Source organism: Bos grunniens, chromosome 22 (assembly GCF_055505025.1).
Source record: "Bos grunniens cultivar Pamir isolate PY7600 chromosome 22, Bosgru_T2T1.0, whole genome shotgun sequence".
NCBI classification, from domain to species: domain Eukaryota; kingdom Metazoa; phylum Chordata; class Mammalia; order Artiodactyla; family Bovidae; genus Bos; species Bos grunniens.
The window spans coordinates 52624697-52638607 of record NC_141186.1 but is presented as its reverse complement, the minus strand read 5'-3'; the positions used below and the strand labels follow the sequence as shown (position 1 = coordinate 52638607).

The 13911-nt window shown below is 54.7% G+C and overlaps 1 protein-coding gene across 4 annotated transcripts in view; it reads right to left on the bottom strand.

Annotated features, from left to right (window-relative positions):
* Positions 1–13911, bottom strand: part of SCAP (SREBF chaperone) — a 50028-nt gene that overhangs the window by 8531 nt on the left and 27586 nt on the right. For all 4 annotated transcript variants that reach the window (XM_086368310.1, XM_086368311.1, XM_086368312.1 and 1 more), the window contains exons 3-8: positions 4670–4827; positions 3692–3912; positions 3408–3513; positions 2704–2876; positions 2198–2324; positions 587–699 (exon numbers count right to left, since the gene is read on the bottom strand). In XM_086368310.1, the coding sequence (XP_086224436.1) occupies positions 587–699; positions 2198–2324; positions 2704–2876; positions 3408–3513; positions 3692–3912; positions 4670–4827 (898 nt within the window). The remainder of the gene's footprint in view (positions 1–586; positions 700–2197; positions 2325–2703; positions 2877–3407; positions 3514–3691; positions 3913–4669; positions 4828–13911) is intronic.

Sequence of the window (13911 nt, the reverse complement as noted above, 5' to 3'; positions counted from 1 at the left end):
CCTAGTGGGCAGCGGCCGTTTCCCCCGGTCTCCTCGGAACCCCATGTCTAGTGCAGGGCCTGGCCTCTCACGCAGGCTCACAAAGCTTTGCTGAGTGAAGGAACAGCCTGCCCCGGCCCTGTTCCCACAGATACGGGCTGAGGTGGAAGAGGAAGAGGAGATGTGACAGTTCAGACCTCCGGGCCCAGGCTCTTTCCCCACTTTCCCCAGAACCCAGCTCCCCAGCTCCTGCCACTAAGGCCACGCGGGTCTTTCCTGGCAGCTGTGGAGGCAGCGTCTCTGAGCTGACCCGCTCCAGGGGTCTGGGCCTCACGTGATAGAGTTGGGCAGGAAGAGAAAAGACCAGCTGCCAGCCGGACAAAGGGCCAAACACGTGAGCCCGCAGCAGAGGCGGTTTGTGGTCTTACTGACATGTGGACCTGGACAAAACAGGGCCCTGGGCTCCATGGCTGCACAGGGCTCACGCTAACAAGTGGGCGTGTTAGTAGAGGCCAGGGCGAGGGAGGCTCCTGGGCTCCCCGTTCCCTCGGCAGGAGGAGGTGCAGCACAACCCCCGCCGCCATGCCCCCTACTCCCCTCCTGTTACCTTGGGCAATGCGCAGCTTCACCTCGAGGTCCACCGGGGTGGAGACGACGGACTTGGTGAGCACCAGCACGTTCTCCAGCCCGATGACTACCACCAGGTAGGGGAAGATCTCCCTGGGGACAGAGCGGGGTGGGGGGAGGAGGGTGCTGAGGGGGCCCCCAACACACGGCTGCTCCTCAGCAGGCCTGGCTCCTGGGGCCCTGCGGGGTCTGGCCCACAGTGGGGGCTGCCAAGCAACTCCCACATCACAGGACTGGAACCCCACCCTCCAGGAGGCCTTTGTCTACATGGCTCGCAGCTTTCAGGCTGGCTTCCAAGTCGTGCCGAGGAGCCAGCCACCATCCTGCTCTCCATCTGTCCAGCACCGTGGGAAGAGGCCCCCACTGCCCAGCTGCCAGAGCACAGCTCCCCGGCCCTTCCCACACCACACCATCAGCCAGAGGAGCCCCTACCACAGCACGCCAGGCCAGGCCATCAGGACTAAATGGAAGGGGATGAGGCCAGCCTGAAGCCCTACTCGCCTCTGAAGAGAAGCTGCGTGTAGAGAAGGGCAATCGTTTCTAGAGAAAACTCCCCCAGCTCTCTCAGACCACAGGCTCCCGCTCCCTGACTAGGGAACACCAGCCGAGCACAGCGCTGGGATCTCCGCTAGGGGGCGGTGCGGGGGGGGGCTCTGAGGAGGCAGAGCAGACAGCTGTCGTTGAGGGGTGATTAGCATCATCAGGTCTAGGAAAGGAAGCAAATGTTCTACAAGCAAGGGAAGGAAGAGGAAACACAAGATCGCTGTTCCTGGGAGCAGCCTGACAAGCCAAGGCAGGGCACAGGCCAGTCGGCCGTGATCACTAACAGGCTGGCGGGGTCCAGGGCAGGACCATGTTTCTGAGAGAAATGGAAGGGAAGCAAACGGTGGGAAGGTGACAAATCAGAGTGTGCTTATGGCCTGTATCTTTTAAAATGCTTATTCCAAAGGGACCTACCAAGCAATTTAAATGTTTTAATATTAAGAAAGGACGAAACGTAAGGTCTCTATGACACACTCATCTACGGCTTAAGCTGTTGAGAAGCAACGTGCACATGTATTTAAAATATATAAATACATGGTTGGATGGCATCACCGACTCAGTGGACACGAGTTTGAGCAAACTCTGGGAGACAGTGAAGGACAGGGAAACCCGGCGTGCTGCAGTCCATGGGGTTGCAGAGTCAGACACAACTCAGCAACGAACAACAACAATTCACACATCTATACACCCTCAGACACACAGACGCACACAATACATTCCCACACATATGCGTAAACACATACATACACACATATAAATACTTACCCCATATATACACACAAACATACACATGAATATACACACACACACACACACCTATGGATGTATTATATGTAAATATACATATGGTTTGTATATAAATATGTATGATCGTAAGCCAGGTAACTCAAAAAAGAAAAAACACATACCTCTTAAGTGTCAAAATTACCATGTGAAAATATAGGGTAACAGCAAGTGTCGAGGGCAGGGCAGGCCAAGCACCCAGAGGTGCATGATGCTCCGGCCTGCGGGCCCACCCTGCCCCCCAGGGGAGCCTGCTGGGACCTACCCGCCATTGAGCGTGGGTGTCAGGCCGAAGAGTGTGCAGAGCCCCACAGACATGAGCAGCGAGCTGAGCACTGTGACGACGGCAGCCAGAGCCAGGCCCCACTTGGACTTGACCATGTCGATCTTGCCTGGAGGGCAAAGAACACATCAGGGCAGCCTCTCCCCAGAGCCTGGCTCACTGGGCCCTGTATCCTGAGAGCTGGGAGGGGGTGTGCCTGACATTCGAGGAAGAGAAGGCCCTGGTTTACGCAGAGAATGTGTACCCTTCCCAGTCTCGGGGCACAGTGTCCTTGAAAACCTTCCCAGGAAGGGACTCTGTGAGTAGTGGGAGGAACCCTGGACCTACCCAAGCCCCTCAGGCCCCGCTGGGGGATGAAGCCCCAGCTTCGGTGACCAGCTGGCACATTCTACATCTCTGCCTGGGCCCCTGAAGAGGCAGGGAAGGAGTGATCTGGAAACGCCCCAATTAGCTGGGAGAAAGCCCTGGCCTCTGTGCTGTGGACCTACGTGTGGAGAAGTAGATGTAGGCGAACAGGATGATGTAGGTGGTCACCAGGGGGATGAGCTCAGCGATGCCAATCTCCTCCTTGAAGTGCACATGGACCAGGCTCTCTGCTCTGAGGCTGCAGTTGGGGCTGGGGTGCAGGAGCATCAGGCGGGCCCGCAGGCTGCCCAGGAACCTGGGTGGGGGGTGGGAGATGGCCTGTCCCTCTCTGTCCGGGGGACAAAGGCAATCCCTGAAGGAAGGTCAGCTGGGGATTCCCTCCTCGCGGTGTCTAACCTTCCCTCCAGTCTTGAGGGGGTTGGCCCAGCTGTCTCAGAATGCCCCTGAGGACCCCACTCCCAACCTATCACTGCGCTCTGACTGCCACAGGCCCAGAACAGCCCATCGGGGGCCCCCTCCGTGCCCTCGCCCCTTGGAGAACTGTCTGCTGCGCTCTCCCAAGTCACATGGGGCTTGGCAGTCACCAGCTGGGGACCCCCACCCGAGGCTCCAGAGAGACCATGGGGGCACCAGGACCCTGAGCTTGCCAGGCCTGCCTTCCCCATTGTTCTTAGTCAGCTGTCAGGTGGCCCCCCTCAAGCGTGAGCAGACAGCACCCTGAGGGACATGAACATTTCAGCAGAAGGCCTGAGAACTCCAAGCTCCCGGGGGCACTGTGGACACTCCAAATGGAAAAGCTGCCTGCTGTGCCGCAGGCCAGCCTTACTTGGCGTGGTAGTGCTGGAAGACCAGGGTGATGGTGTATGAGACCAGCCGCTTCCTGGTGTACAGGCTCACCCCGCTGTACTTCCCAGGGACGCCAAACAGCAGGTCTGCAGACAGAGGGCAACAGGTGCTGACAAAGGACCGGCAGCTACGTAGAGATACCAAGGACCCCTTTCTACCCAACCCTGAGAAACTCAGGGCAACCCCAGATCTGCCAGAGCAGCCTCCAAAGAGGATGTGGTGACTGACAGGCCCCCGATGGCTCTCAAGGGACTGCCCGGGCACCTTTGAGTGTGGCCGAGGTCTGCAGGGTTTTGGGCTCGTGCTGGTGGATGGTCCTGATGATGTCGGGATCTGCGTGGAAGCGCTCCCTGTCATTCTGCCAGAAGTTCCCGGGGGAGAGCAGCAGGCATCCATGCTCGGGCAGGAGGTTGCGGAGCTTCCTGAGGCCTGGCAGCAGGTCAGTCACCTGCAGGCACACGTCCTCCAGGCTCCTGGTCCCGGAGCTGTGTGGGGGACAGGACAAGGCGCTGCCGAGTCTGCCGGCCCCACACAGCCCCGCGCGTGAAGCTCCCAGGTGCCTGGTGTCTCAAAGGGCCGAGGACAAGGGCAGCCGGGGAAGTTCTTCCAGGGGCTCAGCCACCACACGGGGAGGCAGCCTGACCTTCCAAGTGCACGTGGAGCCCCAAAGCCCAGCCCCTCCGAGGAGAGGCGTGCTTGGGAGTGAGCACAGCTCCCTCACTAGAACCCCTGCAGTTCGGCAGGCAGAGGAGGCAGGATGAAAACCAGGGGCTGTGTGTGGCCCAAGCCCTCAGCTAACCTCAACTAGCACTGAGGCAGCCTGCAGGGCAGCACGCCCCAGAGAAGCACTGGTGGGCTGGGACTCCAGGAGGGGACCTCTGGGCACAGCTGGCTTCTCGTCAGCTTGGCCACCATCACACTCGCATCTCACAAGCTCTGGGCAGTGAGCCCTCAGGGCCACCAGTCAACCGGGTCTCGGAGAGCCTGTCCCAGGGTCAGCCCAGTGGATCTGTCTGTGTGAGGCCTGGGGACGACGCTCAGGGCTCTCGGCACAGGTCTGAGGGGAACACAGCTGCAGTGGACCCAGCAGCTGTGTGGACTTTCGCCCCTGAGAAAGGCGAAGCGAGCTCACCCACCCTCTTAGTCTCGCAGAGCTAGCCAGCTCGGTAGATTTATGCTGAGGGCTGTGCCCCACCTTAGGTGTGGAGCTGGGTCGGGGAGGCTGGGGCCTGGCATGGATACCTGTCTTTCAGCACGTGGTTCCGAATCTCCTCCACCAGCTGGAATGCCCTCGACAGAGGTGAGCGGAACACATCTACTGCTAGGAGGTTCTTGTGCCAGGGAGACACGGAAGATTTCACAAATATCTGCTGGATATAAGCCACCGGGGCCCCCACGTACTGCGGAAGAGATGGGGGATGGTAGAAAGGTCAGTACTCATGCTGGGAAAGTCCCATGGACAGAGGAGCCAGGCGGGCTACAGTCCATGGGGTTGCAAAGAGTCGGACACGACTGAGTGACTGAACCACCACCAGCGAGATAGCTCAGCACAAGAGGGAGAAGCACGGCCGGTCCTGGGCGAGGACTGGCTGAGCACCCAGTATGGGCAAAACCGTACAGCCCTTCAGACACGAAGATGCCCAGGGACTCCCATGGCAGCCCAGTGGTTAAGACTCTGAGCTTCCACAGCCGGGGACTCGGGCTGGATCCCTGGTCAGGAAATGGATCCCACATGCCACAAGTAAAGATCCTGCATACCCGCAAAGATGGAAGATCCCGCGTGCCACCATTCAGACCTGGTACAGCAAAATAAGTATTTAAAAAAAAAAGACTCTGTCCTTCCACCGCAAGGGGTGTGGATTCCACCCCTGGTCGGGGAACTAAGATCCCACATGCTGCGTGGGGTGACCAAGAAAAATTTTTTTTTAAATAATGAAGACGTTCACAAGGGCCTTCTCACCACTGAATAAACCACTTTCCTACCTATTTCTCAACAGAACAGTGACCACAGGCCATTAACTGAGTCTGGCACCTGTTTTACTAAAGAAAGTTTTCCTGGAACAGAGCCACAGCCACCACATTCCACACTGTTCTGCTTTCACACAACAATGAGAGGTGAGAGTTCACAACAGGCAGAGTGACCCTCAAAGCCTGCACAAGACCTGTATCACCCAGCCCTTGACGCCAAACGCCTGAGGACCTGCCAAGAGGCCACAAGCTCCCCAAGGGCAGAACCCACCGTGCTGACCCTGGTCTTGCCACTTGCAGGTCAGTGGATTTTGAGCTCAGCAGACCCAGTCTTAAATCTCTGCTCTCCGAAGTGTGTGGCCTTGGAAATAACTTTGACGTCTCTGGATTTCAGTTTCTTCAGCGTGACATGGGGATAATGACGTTCACACTGCAGCATCACTAGGATGCGTGTGCACACACACAGTGCAAGCAGAGACTAAGTGTCCATGGACATGTAAGCGAGCACAGGTGTGGCGTGTCCTCTCACTGGCCAGCACGACTCTCCTATGAGACGCAAAGTGACTCCAGGTCTCCGGACTTGAGCAGGATGTGAGGATTCCTACCCAGATCTCACTGAAACACCACACTCCCCTCACCAGAACCTGCCGTATATCCTTAAAGGCACTTAAGTGACAAAGTGACACACACATAACAGGCAAGGAACGACTCCCAGCGGTGGACATGTCGAGAAGCAGCCCTAAAACAAGACTGGACTGGCCGCGGCAGGGTTATGGCCGGGAGGAGCTGCGTGGGGGCTGTGAGGTGGGAGGGGTAGTGGGCGGGTGGGAGGGGTAGTGGGCGGGTGGGAGGGGTGAGGCGGTGAGGAGGGGGTAGTGGGGGGGCGGGAGGGGTGGTCAGGAGGCGGGGGGCAGGAGGGGGCAGGGGCAGCTCAGACAGCACAGGGGTGTCCTGATGGGAGTAATGGAAATCACAGGGCAATGAGGGGGCCGGGATGACGCCTGACTGAACTGTCTGGGTTTTAACCAGGTGACGAAGAAAAGCCCTGACTGTCTCAGAGGGAAGGGCGACCTTACAAAGCAGCGCTCCAGGGAACACTAAAGTTAGACCATCATCTACCCGGAGACAGGGAAGGCCAGCCTGCAGCCCTGGGGTGCTGTGAGGTGCCGGCTGGAGGGAGCTGGGCCTGGTTGGGGATGGGGGGACGTCCCGACATCTGTGCGGCCGTCAGGAACTCTGAAGGGCGGGTGTGAGGAGAGCATGCCATCCACCAGCAACAACGCGGTGCTCCAGCATAAGCACGGGCCAAGATACTGATCATACAAAGCACCCCAGGCACCACCTGAGCCTTGGTGAAATGTGCATTTCTGACAGGCGCTGGGGATAGAAGCCTCACCAGCTTAGCCTTCTGCACAGACCAGACCTGGCAGACGATGTCAGGAGGTGCAGAGGGACCTGCACAGAACGGACGCCACCTGAGCTCCTCGACTCGACCCAGCTCGCAGCTCCAAAGGGAGAGCGACACTGGGGTGAGCACCCTCCAGCATCTCCGCGAAGGACATGACATGGCACCCAGGGACAGCTGGCCCGGTAGAGCCGCCAGACTGTTCCCAGTGGGCACGAGGCTGTGACCGCAGAGACCACCTCCTCCACCCCTCAACCCGGGGCCCAACTGAAGCTTCAGTTTCCAAGCAGGACTGCTCCCTGGCCCTCCAGTCCAAACCCAGACCCCACCAGGCCTCCATTTCAGCAGAGCAACAAAGAATGTACTTCAGAACCAGAGCTCTCCATCAGGGCTCTTGGGATGGCCCCAGGAGTTCTGTAAGCACCCTGACCAACTCACATTTCTTCTCAGAAGTGTCTCTACTATCATAACCTCGTCATTGTTAGGGGAGAGGATCCACGGCTTTCAGATTGCACAGAATCTGAACCCCCTCAGCCCCGCACGCCTCTCTCTCCTTTGACCTTCCATCTGCTCAGGTAAACCCCCCTGCTCACCTGCTCCCACTCCTCAGCAGGTGAGGCTCACCAGGCAAAACCACAGAGAGGAGAGCCCACGCACAGCCGTGCGCTTCGCCTGGCCCTCCGTCTGCAGGCCGGCCCTCACTCGCCTTCCCGACTTCCAGCTGAACTCTCCAAGCGGCTATCCCACATCCGCCCAGCTCTTTCAGGATCTTGGGTCAGTTTAGCATGTCTGTATCAAACTCATCGTCCAGTGTATGTGCCCTCAACTCCCCTCTTCCAGGCATCCCAACTCTCTTACAGTGGTTTATCTAACAGGCAGGAGCCTAACTCTCGTCATTCATGCACTGTCCCACTCACTGTCTCGGTTGGGGTTCCCCCAGCAGCACACCCTGGACACATGGTGTCCTCAGGAGGTGGTGTGAACACGGGCAGGGGAGCAGGGACAGGGCAGGGCAAGGAAGGCCACCACCAAGGGTGGGCTGCTGAGCAAGTGACCCTTGTGGATGATGGTTTAGCTGAGTTACCCCACATAAAGGATGATGGCTGAGGTTACACACCAACTCCTCCTACAGTTACAGGATAAGGGCAGCTCCTAGGGGATGTGAATTCTCCAGCACCTCAGGCCTTCCGTGCCAGATATCTTTGACAAATGAGATGCGGATGCTGGTAGCTGGCAGGCACGAATGTGGGAGCAGAAGAGGTGGGCAGGACCTACCACTTACTGCTGGGCCTTACCATAATCCCCGCCTGAAACTCGAGTAAGACACAGACATGGAAGCCTACGACACGGAAACAGACGACACAAGGTATCCTAAATGGGTGATGGAGAGCGCCTAAGGGCCAGTGGAGTCCAGGTGCCTCTGGGAACAGAGGGAGGGGCCCTCACAGATGGGGGCTTCTAACGTGGCCCCCAGTAAGCCCCACTTCCTCATGCTCATGCTCAAGCGTAATTCCGCTGGAGAGTGGGCTGGACCTGGTGACTTGCTTCTGAAAAACAGAATATAGCAAAATGATGAGCTCTTTATTTCTGAGATTGGGCTACAAAAGACTATTACTCTTAAGGCCATTATGCTAAGTGAAATAAACCAAGCACAAAAAGGCAAACACCACCTGATTCCACTGATATGAGGTGCCTAAAGGAGTCAAATTCAGAGTGTCAGAAAGCAGAAAGATGGTTATCAGGGGTTGGAGAAGGGTGAGTACAGCATTATTAACTGGTGCAGGGTTTCTGTTTTATGAGATGAAGCATTATAGAGAAGGATGGTGGTAATGGTTGTACAATGTGAATGCACTTAATACCACTGAACGGTACGCTTAAATAGTTAACAGAGGGAATTCCCTGGTGGGCCAGGGGGTAGGACTTGGTGCTTTTGCTGCCACAATTTGTTTTAAATGGAAGGAAAAAACATACTGACTCTTCCTTGGCCCCGTCCTTACAGCCACCACTCTGGTGATGTCAGCCGAATTGTGAGACGCTCCAAAAAGGTCCACAAGGCACGGAACTGAGGGGACTTCCCAGCCAATATCCAGTGAGGGACCAGAGGCCCCAGCCCACAGCCTGCAGGGGGCGTGCTTCCCTCACTGTCTGATGTGGATGCAGGCTCTGAGACAACCGCAGCCTTCATAGTAAGGGACCCTGAGCTAGAGGACCCAGATAAGAAAATCTTGTTATCTCAGAGAGATAGCAAGAGTATGCCCAAGGCCACACAGCAGCACAGGCAGGAGTCAAGCCCAGGGCTGCCCAATTCCCAATCTGTGAGTCCTACATGCCGGGGTGGTTCTGAACCATGTGGATCCCATGGAGAACAGGGAGCAGAAGCAAAGGCCCAGCACAGCAGTGCCGGAGGGGAGCTGAGGTCCTAGGGCCCGCGGGGTCTCAGCTGCCACTGTCTCAGCATGAGAGCCCTGACCTGGGCTCCTCGGAAACCTCGCATTCAGGCTTAGGTCGCCACCGCCCACACTGCAGGGCTGGCCTGGAAGCCCAGGCACCCAGGCGGACCGGCAGGCAGGGCCTGGCGTGAGGCCCAGGTTCCCATGGTGATCCAGTCTAGCAGGGCCAGGCCAGAGCAGGACATCTCAGGCTTGTTGTTGCTTTAAACACAATCCCGGGGCCTCCCTGGTGGTCCAGTGGTAAAGAATTCGCCCATCAATGGACACAGGTTTGATCCCTGGTCTGAGAAGATCCCACGTGTTGTGGAGCAGTTAAGCCCGTGAACCATGTCTGTTTAGCCTGTGCTCTATAGCCCGGGAGCCCTAGGGTGCTGAAACCCGCACACCCTAGCTCCGCACCAAGAGAGGCGACTGCAATGAGAGGCCTGCGCACGGCAACTGGAGAAAAGCCAGCGCAGCAACAAAGATACAGCACAGCCAAAAATAAATTAAAAAAAAAAAAAAAAGCTTGTTTAAACACACACACACACACACAATCCATCCTTCACTTTCAGAGAAAACATCCTAGAGCTCCAGGCCCTTTGCCTGTGTGCTGACATACCCAGGGGCCCCTGACAGCACTCCCAGCGCTCAGCTCCTTGAGGACAGGGCTCCTGCTCCTTGTTCCCCAGCCCTGGACAGGCGGGGAATGGCTGTGGGGGGAGGCGCAGGGGCCATGCTGGGCTTCACATTCTAGCTCCACCCCCAGCTGCGTGCCTTGGACAAGGGTCTCTACGCTTTCCAAGCCTCAGTCCCAGACTTGAGGGAAACGGGGACAGACCCTCAGAGCTCGGCAGATCACTGTGCGGACCAAACAACACAACACAAGCAACCAGCCAGTAAGGCATGTAGCCTGATGCACGCCAGTTCCATCTAGTGTATCATTATGTCCTAAAGCTCTTACAGGTAGCCTTGCGATCCCTATAAAATGAAGCCCCCTTCCCCTCTCTGGCCCCCTCACCCTCCTCCTAGGCACCATCATCCCCATCTCCAGGTTTCTCTAAGACTGACCATCTTACCACCACTCTCACACCAAGTCGCTGCCTCTAAGGGCTCAGCTTCCCACTGCTGAGGGGATTCATTTAAACTCCAGAGCCCAGGATTTAACTTGGTCCCAACTACCTGATCACCTATCAAGCTCCAAGAAGAAAGCCTCACTTCAGACTTTGGTCTCTTGGTGACAGACACGGAGAACACGCCCAGTGCACTTAGAACCTCTGAGCACAGGAACCTCCGCCCGGCCCTCCGCCCTGGCCAGATGTAAGCAAGGACAGTGGTGACAGCCAGACTCATTTACAGATGCCAGCGATGGGCCAGACGCCGACCTGAATTTGCATCCTTTCACTTCATCCTGTGACAACTGTAATGCAGGTGTAACTATTATCCCCATTTTACGAATGTGGAAACTAAGGTACAGAGTCGTTACATAAGCTGCCCAAGGTCACACAGCTGAGAAACGGGAAGTCTTCACCTTTCTGCTTTGCCCTGGTAAAAACACCCCTCCTCCCAGTGGGAACTGACCTCCCCGCACCCCCACATGGGGGTGATCAGTGACTCCAACACACGCCAGGCCTAACCCAGGGCACAAGATGCCGGCAGAGTTGATTAGAGTCCTTTCTGGAGGACAGACACGCACGAGGCCCAACCGCAGGGTGCAGCCTCCATCCCAGTGCGGGAACACGTCAGTAAAAGGGGAGAAGAGGGCTACACAGAGAGACACCTCCAGCACACAGAAAGAATTATAATTCAGTAAAAGAAATCCATCACCCACACACCTACGGGCACCTTATCTTTGACAAAGGAGGCAAGAATATACAAAGGAGAAAAGACAGTCTCTTCAGTAAGTGGTGTTGGGAAAACTGGAGAGCCACCCGTAAGAGGATGAAACTATAACACTTCCTAATGCCACACACAAAGATAAACTCAAAACGGATTTCAGACCTAAATGTAACACCAGAAACTATAAAACCCTTAAGAGGAAAACTTAGGCAGAACACTCTTTGACATAAATCATAGCAAGATCTTCTATGACCCATGTCCTAGAATGATGGAAATAAAAACAAAAATAAATGGGATCTAACTAAACTTAAAAGCTTCTGCACAGCAAAGGAACTATAGGCCATCATCAAAATATCTACAAACAATAAATGCTGGAGAGGATGTGGAGAAAAGGGAAACTTCTTGCACTGTTGATGGCAATGTAAACTGACACAGACACTGTGGAGAACAGTGTGGAGCTTTTCTTTAAAACTAAGCATAAAACTACCATATGACCCAAAATCCCACTACTGGCCATACACTCTGAAAACACCATAATTGAGAACGACACGTGTACCCCAATGCTCACTGCAGCACTGTTTACAACAGCCAGGACTTGGAAGCAACCTAGATGCCCACTGACAGGTGAGCGAACACAGACCTTGGGGCACACATATGCAATGGGTATCACTCAGCCACACAAAGGAACAGATCCGAGTCAGTTCCAGCGAGGTGGGTCAATCTAGGGCCTGTTATTCAGGGTGAAGTCAGAAAGAGAAAAACAAGTATCACATAGCAATGCATATATACAGAATCTAGAAAAATGGTACAGGTGAACCTGTCTGTAGGGCAGCAACAGAGATGCACGGGAGACGAGTCATATATCTTACTAGTCACACCCTCATCTCCCGTGCTAGCAAGGCTATGCTCAAAATCCTTCAAGGTAGGCTTCAGCATTATGTGAAATGAGAACTTCCAGATTTGTAAGCTGGGTTTAGAAAGGCTGAGGAACCAGAGATCAAATTGCCAACATTCTCTGGATCATAGAGAAAGCAAGGGAATTCCAGAAAAACATTTACCTCTGTTTCACTAACTACATGGCACCCCACTCCAGTACTCTTGCCTGAAAAATTCCATGGATGGAGGAGCCTGGTGGGCTGCAGTCCATGGGGTCACTAGGAGTAGGAGAGACTGAGCGACTTCACTTTCACTTTTCACTTTCATGCATTGGAGAAGGAAATGGCAACCCAATTTCAGTACTCTTGCCTGGAGAATCCCAGGGACGGGGAGCCTGATGGGCTGCTGTCTATGGGGTCGCACAGAGTCGGACACGACTGAAGTGACTTAGCAGCAGCAGCACTGACTACCCTAAAGCCTTTGACTGCGTGGATCATAACAAACTGTGGAAAACTCTTAAAGAGATGAGAATACCAGACTATCTTACCTGTCTCCTGAGAAATCTTATGCAGGTCAAGAAGCTACAGTCAGAACCTTGTATGGAACAACTTACTGGTTCAAGACTGAGAAAGGATATGACAGGGCTGTTTATTGTCAACCTGTTTATTTAAACTGTACACAGAGCACATCATTCAAAAAGCCAGGCTGAATGAGTTACAAGCTGGAATCAAGATTGCTGGGAGAAATATCAACCAACTCAGGTATGGAGATGATACTACTTTAATGGCAGAAAGCAAACAGGAACTATAAAGAGCCTTTTGATAAGGGTGAAAAAGGAAAGTGAAAAAAGTTGGCTTAAAACTCAATATTAAAAAAACGAATGTCATGGCATCTGGTGCTATGACTTCATGGCAAATAGAAGGGGAAAAGGTGGAAGCAGGGACACATTTCCTCTTCTTGGGCTCTAAAATCACTGTGGATGGTGACTGCAGCCATGAAATTAGAAGATGACAGCTTCTTGGCAGGAAAGTTATGGCAAACCTGGACAGTGTGTTTAAAAGGAAAGACATCACTTCGCCAACAAAGGTCCATCTAGTCAAGGCTACGGTCTTTCCAGTAGCCATGTATGGATGTGAGAGCTGGACCATAAGGAAGGCAAAGCACAGAAGAACTGATGCCTTCGAACTGTGGTACTAAAGACTCTTGAGCGTCCCTTGGACAGCAAGAAAATCAAACCAGTCAGTCTTAAAGGAAATCGATCCTTCATTGGAAGGACTGATGCTGAAGCTCCAATACTTTGGCCACCTGATGCAAAGAGCTGACTCAGTGGGAAAGACCCTGATCCTGGGAAAGACTGAGGGCACAAGGAGAAGGGGACGACAGAGGGGGAGATGATTGGGTGGCATCACCGATTCAATAAACATGAACTTGGGGAAACCCTGGGAGATGGTAAGGGTCAGGGAAGCCTGGCGTGCTGCAGTCCATGGGGTCACAAAGGGTCAGACATGTCTCGGCAACTGAACAACAACAGAGATGCAGACACAGAGAACAGACTTAAGGACACAACGGGGGAAGGTGAAGGTGGGGCGAATTGAGAGAGAGCACTGAAACATTACCGTATGTAAAACAGACAGCTAGTGGGAAGTCCCTGTATATATACAGGGAGCTCAACAGTGCTCCCTAACAACCTAGAGGGGTGGGATGGGGTGGGGGCTGGGAGGGAAGTTCATGAGGGAGGGGACATATGCCTGCCTATGGCTGATTCATGCTGATGTATGGCAGAAAGCTGATGTATGGGCTTCCCAGGTGGCTTGGATGGTAAAGAATCTGCCTGTAATGCAGGAGACCAGGGTTCGATCCCTGGGTTGGGAAGATCCCCTGGAGAAAGGAATGGCAACCCACTCCAGTATTCTTTCCTGGAGAATCCCATGGACAGAGGAGCCTGGCAGGCTATAGTCCATGGGGTC